Source organism: Pseudoliparis swirei, chromosome 21, assembly GCF_029220125.1.
Source record: "Pseudoliparis swirei isolate HS2019 ecotype Mariana Trench chromosome 21, NWPU_hadal_v1, whole genome shotgun sequence".
Taxonomy (NCBI): Eukaryota; Metazoa; Chordata; class Actinopteri; order Perciformes; family Liparidae; genus Pseudoliparis; species Pseudoliparis swirei.
The window spans coordinates 4,415,658-4,423,157 of NC_079408.1; the positions used below are offsets into that span (position 1 = coordinate 4,415,658).

The 7,500-nt window shown below is 39.5% G+C and overlaps 1 protein-coding gene across 1 annotated transcript in view; it reads right to left on the minus strand.

Moving 5' to 3' along the window:
• Positions 1-181: 181 nt before the first annotated feature.
• The window catches only part of LOC130211965 (astrocytic phosphoprotein PEA-15), a 25,167-nt gene continuing 17,848 nt past the window's right edge, over positions 182-7,500 (minus strand). The window contains exons 2-4 of the mRNA XM_056443008.1: positions 3,429-3,603; positions 3,199-3,354; positions 182-1,871 (exon numbers count right to left, since the gene is read on the minus strand). Coding sequence (XP_056298983.1) covers positions 1,807-1,871; positions 3,199-3,354; positions 3,429-3,600 — 393 coding nt within the window. The 5' untranslated portion in view covers positions 3,601-3,603 and the 3' untranslated portion in view covers positions 182-1,806. The remainder of the gene's footprint in view (positions 1,872-3,198; positions 3,355-3,428; positions 3,604-7,500) is intronic.

Here is a 7,500-nt window from a genome sequence, read left to right on the forward strand (position 1 = left end):
GAATAAAAGCACCTCTCTTTAAAATTGAGAGACTTTTTTTTTTTTTTTAATCAATCTCTCACAGTTGTGAAACATTTTCCGAGGAGGGGGTAAATATATATTCTGCTCAGGCTTCAATGATGGGTGTGTGTGTTTGTGTGTGTGTGTGGGGGGGAGTGGGAGCACACAGTGTTAAAAAAAGAGCAGTTATTATAGTTTATTAACGTTTTAACAGTCTAGTTATTCTGTTGGTGCATGGAGGGAATGGCATAGTCAGCTGCTTATGAGCCTTATGGCTGCTTCATATAAAAAAAATTTAAAGGTAATTTTACGTAAATTTGATTCTCATTCATCCAGGATTCACACGCCGGTCCGTTATATTTTTTCCGCGTTACAAAATAAAATGGCGACATGAAAGAAAGTTAAAAAGTTTACTCAAAATATATCGATTTAATGTTTGTTCTTCCATCTAAGTTTAGACGAATAGTTTAATTTCAGATTAAAATTAGGGGCGTTAAAGTAACACTTAGTGGTCCTTTATGGAACACACACACGCTGCAGGTCAATATATATTATTTCTGCTCTACTTTCTAATATATTATTTGTATATTTACACCTCTAGCCGGCTCATACGACAGACCTTCAGGGGAACTTCATAGTATAGAAATATTTACTTCACTTTCCTCATCTTAAAATGTCCTCTGAATAACTCTATGATTATAAGCTAAAGGCAAATATTGGCTTTTCCTATGAAAATCGACTTTAAATATCTTCTTCTTCTAAAATATTAGACTTTTTTTCTTCTTTTTCTCGCTCTTGAATGACGACATAATTATCTAAGTAAAGGGAATGCAAACAGAGCCTCTAGCTGAGGAACAGTGAGCAGGACGTTCTTTAAGTCGGACTTAAAGTTGAGTTTAAGAACAGCTGTGGCTCAAAGAGGCCGACTGGACTTATTGAAGTTTTGACTTTAAGGGAATATTTTGACCTTTTTGTGAAGTTCTTTCTTCCTCGAGACAAAAGACAGACGTGAATATTAAAGTCTTTCACATTAAAAACACACCTGCTGTGTTAGAGGAGCTGCACGCGGGAACAAGGACCCTGAAGTCACGTGACATCACTTTCACGTCATGTTTCAACAAATGTTTCTGAGAATATAAACTATTACATTTTATTTTCATTTAATATCCTGTCAACTCTTCCACATATTTAAATTGACTTCTGCTGAATTATCCGGCATTTGTTACATCTGCAAAACAATGCATCCGGCCTACTGTTGCTATGGTTACCAGTTTATGAAATGTTTTTCTGAAATGTTGACATTTTGATTCGCTGCTAACTTTTTTATTTTTTTAAGGCGGGGTTTTGTCGTTTCAAATTATTAGTGATGTCGTCATGGTCCATAACTATAATTAACTTCACTGACACACACACACACACACAGTTGCATAAGCACAGCATCACAGATCGAACAGTCTTTACAGGTTACACTCATTCTGATCTATTTCTCTCTCTCTCCCTCTCTCTCTCTCTCTCTCTCTCCCTCTCTCCCCCTCACACACGTACGCTGTCGCTCCGTCTCCAGGTTTCTTCTTCTAATGTCTCACTTCTTCCGCACCTCCCCTCAGCTTGGGAAGATGCTGCGTCGCTACAATCCGATTGGTTGGTCAGTCATGGCTTGTGTTAGTGCAAGAAGGGGGCGTGGCTTGATGTGTGTGTGTGTGTGTGTGTGTGTGTGTGTGAGGTGGGGTTGCGATGGGGTCGGTCAGGAAACGGTCGGGAGTGAAGAACTCAAGGTGCAAAAGATCGGGGTTGCGGGTCGCGACCTCACACCTTTTTAGGGGGCGGGGCCAACTTGATGATCTCATCTTCAGAGGGCTGGCGGATGATGTCTTTCAGAGGAGAGAGAGAGATGTTTAGAACATAAATGATAAAAAGCTTCCATCTGCAAACAAATATATAAAATAAAAAGCTTCCATATGCAAAAAAATAGATAAATATATTAACCTTCCATATGCAAAAAAAAGAATAAAATATAAAGCTTCCATATGCAAAAATAAAAAATAAAACAAAAAAATGAATAATAAAAAGCTTCCATATGCAAATAACTTTAATAAAAAATAAAACAAAAAATGAAATAATAAAAAGCTTCCATTTGCAAAAAATTTAATAATAAAAGGCTTCCATATGCAAACAAATAAAATGAAATATAAACCTTCCATTTGCAAAAAAATAGATCAATATATTATAAACCTTCCATATGCAAAAAAAAAGAAATAATATATAAACCTTCCATATGCAAAAAAAGAATACAATATAAAGCTTCCATATGCAAAAAAAAATAAAAAAAATAAACCTTCCATACGCAAAAAAATAGATACATATATAAACCTTCCATATGCAAAAAAATAAATAAAATATAAAGCTTCCATATGCAAAAAAATAAATAAAATATAAACCTTCCATACGCAAAAAAATAGATACACATATAAACCTTCCATATGCAAAAAAAATAATAAAATATAAAGCTTCCATATGCAAAAAATAAAATAAAAAAGAAACCTTCCATATGCAAAAAAAAGAAATATATAAACCTTCCATATGCAAAAAAATTATAAAATATAAACCTTCCATATGCAAAAAATAAAATAAAATATAAACCTTCCATACGGAAAAAATAGATACATATATAAACCTTCCAGATGCAAAAAATAAAATAAAATATAAAGCTTCCATATGCAAAAAATAAAATACAAAATAAACCTTCCATATGCAAAGAAATAGATCAATATATAAACCTTCCATTTGCAAAAAAGAAATAAAATATAAACCTTCCATTTGCAAAAAAAGAAATATAAACCTTCCATATGCAAAAAGAAGAAATATAAACCTTCAATATGCAAAAAAAAGAAATAAAATATGAACCTTCCATATGCAAAAAAAAGAATACAATATAAAGATTCCATATGCAAAGAAATAAATACAATAAAATAAAACATTAATAATAAAAAGCTTCCCTATGCAAAAAACTTTAATACAAAATAAAACAAAAAATTAAATCCTAAAAAGCTTCAATATGCTAAAAATTAAATGAAATAAAAAGCTTCCATATACAAAAAAAAGGTGACATGTGTGACTTTGGTAAAAAAAAAAAAAGAATTCTGCCTGATTCATCGTTTGACTATTCCGTGAACACAACCCGCTGGAGATGAAGCTCACCTTTGTATTTCTTGGCCGAGGGGATGCGCGTGAGCTTGGTTTCGATCTCGTCGTCCTCGGAGATCTTGAGCACGGTGGTGCGATACTCGATCACCCTCGTCAGCAGGTCCGGTCGCCGCGAGATCTCGAAGATGTGCTCGATGTACGACAGGTTGTCTGGCGAAAAATAACCGGAAACGTCGCTAAGAGTTCAGAGATAAGTGAAATGTCTTTCCATCTGGGGAGCTCACCTTGGGCCAGCTTGTCGTTCTTCTCCAGGTAGCCGAACCACTCCTTGGAGGAGGTGATCTCGTTGCTCTGGTCCTCGGGGATGTCCTCCTTGCAGGCCGACTTTAGCTGCTCCAGGTCCTCGTTGGTGATGTTTTCAGACAGGTCGCTGAGCAGAGAGCTGTACTCCGCCATGGTCTGGAGAGAGAGAGAGAGAGAGGCATTGATCAATGGGAAATGAATAGAGGGACAAAAACATCCGAATGTTGTGTATCGTGCAGACGTCCCAAAGGGGATTCATCTGCTCTTTGCTGACATTATTAGGTGTATTTCTCATAAATAAGGATCTCATAAATAAGGGAAAATGGGACTTTATTTCAGGGTGTATTTATTTTTTTGTATATGAAAGTTTTAGATATATTTTTTACATATGGAAGCTTTTTTAATTTGTATTTGATTATAGAAGCTTTGTATTAAATACATTTGTTCCGTATTATTTAAAAAAAGAATTGTATATGGAAGATTATTATTTTTTAATTTGTTTGACTATGGAAGCTTTTTATTTAATTTATTTTTGTTGTATATGGAAAATTCTATTTTTTTACAAATCAAAGCTTCTTTTTTTGCATATGGAAGCTTTTTATTTTTTATTTCACTATAGAAGCTTTTTAGAAATTTAATTTGTTGCATGTGGAAGCTTATTATTTAACATTGTTTGTATATGGAAGATTTTTTTATTATATATCTTTGACTATGGAAGCTTTTTATTAAATTTATTTTTGTTGTATATGGAACTTTGAAATTTGTTTTACATATCGAAGCTTCTTTTTTTTTTAATATGGAAGCTTTTTATTATAATCTTTTTTGTCTAAGGGAAGCTTTTTTTTCCGTGTGCACGAAAATAGCTCATTCCTCTGTGCCACACATCACTTTGTCCTAAAACAAATGTGAAAAAAATAATATATATTGACTAATATCCACGCCTAATCTTTTAAACTCTTTTCTCTCTCCTGTATGCGAGCGATTAAATATTTCCCTCAAATCGACTCGTCGCTCTCTGGCTCCCTCTAGTGGACTCAGGCGAGTCTGCACATAAAACACGACCTCGGGCCTCGAGGTCCACGCGTGTTCTCGACGTGAGGATGAGGAGAACACCGAGCTGAGTCGTCCCCCTCTGGACGGAAATACATGTCAGACGCAGATTGAGACGTTGAAGCGAACAAGAGGTGAACGGACTCAGAGGAGTGGATTATCTGGTTCTCTCTAGTCCCAAATGTGATGATGCCGATTATCCTTTTTGACAACTTAGTCGATGTAAAACATCGAGATGCAGAAAGATGTCCCTCAAAAAAAATTCCCTTAGTGAGTTCCCCCGAGGCATCCCATCTCAGCTGGATGGAGACGCCTCATCTCAAGATTCAAGATTCAAGATGTTTTATTTGTCACATACACACACAGGGTGTGCAGTGAAATGAAGGTGGCAATGCTCAGCAGGAATGTGCAAGGGCAACAAGTACACACTATTTACAAATAAAAAACAACACAATATTTACAGTAAGTGTGTGTGTGTGTGTGTGTGTGTGTGTGTGTGTGCCTAAGAGGGGCAGTTGTGTGGGTCTATGTGGGGGTCCTGGTGAGGTCGGAGTTCACAATCCTGATGGCCTGAGGAAAGAAACTCCGTCTCAGTCTCTCTGTTCTTGCAGCGTGACTAGGCGCCTGCCTGACCGCAGCAGCTGAAACAGTCTGTTGTTGGGGTGGTGAGGATCCTTCATGATCCTGCCGGCTCTGGTTCTGCACCTCCTGGTGTACAAGTCCTGCAGGGTGGGCAGTGTAGTTCCAATAGTGCGTTCAGCCGCACTACTCTCTGAAACCTTCCTGTCCTGAGCGGAGCAGTTGCCAAACCAGGCAGTGATGCTTCCTGTCAGGACGCTCTCTACAGCTCCAGAGTAGAAGGACTGAAGGATCCTCTGGGAAACTTTAAATTTCCTCAGCTGCCTGAGGTGGTAGAGGCGCTGCCTTGCCTTTCTCACCAGAGTGTCTGTGTTTGTTGACCATGTCAGATCCTCGGTGATGTGGACTCCCAGGTATTTATACCCGCTCACCCTCTCCACAGTAGTCACGTTAATCCCCAGTGGTGAGTACGTCCTCTGTTGTTGTACCCTCCTAAAGTCCACAATCAGCTCCTTAGTTTTGGTGACATTCATGATGAGGCTGTTGTCCTGGCACCAGAGTGACAGATCAGCAACTTCCTCCAGGTAGGCCTTCTCGTCGTTGTCGGAGATCAGGCCCACCACCACTGTGTCATCCGCAAACTTGATGATGGTGTTGGAGCTGAACCTGGCCACACAGTCATTTGTGTACAGGGAGTACAGTAGGGGGCTGAGGACGCAACCCTGGGGGGATCCTGTGTTCAGGGTGAGGGATTTGGAGGTGTGTCTGCCCACCCTGACCACCTGTGGCCTGGCGGTCAGGAAGTCCAGGATCCAAGCACACAGGGGGGTGTTCAGTCCCAGCTCAATCAGCTTGCCGGCCAGTCTGTTCTGACATAAGCGCTTCCCACGCCATTAAATGCCCCCCCCCCCCCCCCCCCCGGCGCTCCGTCTGCCTCTGATCCCCTCGGTGTCGTCACAGATGAGCACCGCCGCCCTACAGAAAGACCCAGAAGAGGCTCTGCGGTGACCTACATCACCGAGCTGCAGTACCCCGCCGCCGCCACTAGAGGCCGCCACCGGAGAATAGGTGTTCTAGGTGTTTATTGTTGTCGTTTTCCTCTCTCACGGCTAACAGGTGGCATTTGGGTTTTGGTCGGTCTGATCCTCGATCTGAGCCTCGGGGCGAGAGCACAATGATGATGGAGAGAGACGGTGTGTGTGTGTGTGAGTGTGTGTGTGTGTGTGTGTGTGTGTGTCTTAAATGTCACATTCATCTCCTCTCACCAGAGCAACTTGTTCAATCAACACAAAGCGCTGCGTGGGAGAGAGCAGCGATATGCACCTCAACGCCAGTGAATACAACAAGGGTCTGAATGCTGTGTGTGTGTGTGTGTGTGTGTGAGCGTGTGTGTATTTACGTGCAGTCGAGTGAATGTGTGTTTGAACTCTTCCAGTCACAAGCTTGTGCATCGTGTGTGAGACGGAGAGGGACTGAAGACCGAATGTGTGTGTGTGTGTGTGTGTGTGTGTGTGTGTGTGTGTGTGTTGGTCCCGGTGCCTCCTCCCTCGACCCGGGTCGCCCTGCCTGCTCTCTGTTTTGCACCACAATGGACCGGCGCTGCTTTTGTGTACTTTTCAGAGGAGACGGGGGAAGGAAACCCAACAATGGATGGAGTGGCTACATTTAGTGTGTGCCCCCCCCCCCCCACAACCCCTCCTCAACCTTAAATGTTGTTACTAAATTCTAAGTGCATATAAAACTAAAGTAGTTGGAAAGTAAATAGACAAAAATGTGTCATATATTTTTTCAAATATATTTTAAAATAACTAAAATAAAAAGATTCCATATGCTGAACGATAAATAATTAAAAAGTTTCCAAATGCAAACATTTGTTTTAATTAAAAAGAAAAACATTTTATTTATTAAAAGCTTCCTTATGCAAGAATTAACTAAAATAAAAAGATTAATTTCTCAAAAAATAAATAAAAAGCTTCCTTATGCAAAAAAAATTACAAATAAAAAGATTCATTTCGCAAAAAATAAATAAAAAAGCTTCCATATGCAAAAAAATAAATAAATAAAAAGCTTCAATACATGGAAATAAATAAAAAATAAAAAGCTTTCATATGCAAAAAAATAAATGTCTAGTCAAAACATTCAGAGACAAAAGCCACGGCTATATTCCTTTTTAAATCCCTGTGAAACCTTGTCGTCATGCCCCCCCCCCCCCATCTCTCTGAGTCTCCATACACAGAGACCCACTGTGCTTCACATTCTCATGGACACAAACATGCTTTTGTCTGCTCCTCTGTCTCTGCTGCTTGCCTCTGTGTGTGTGTGTGTGTGTGTGTGTGTGTGTGTGTGTGTGACACACACAGAGAGAGAGCTGCCACTATAACTAGAATTACAAAGTCAAATTCAGCGACATATTAGATTGTCCTT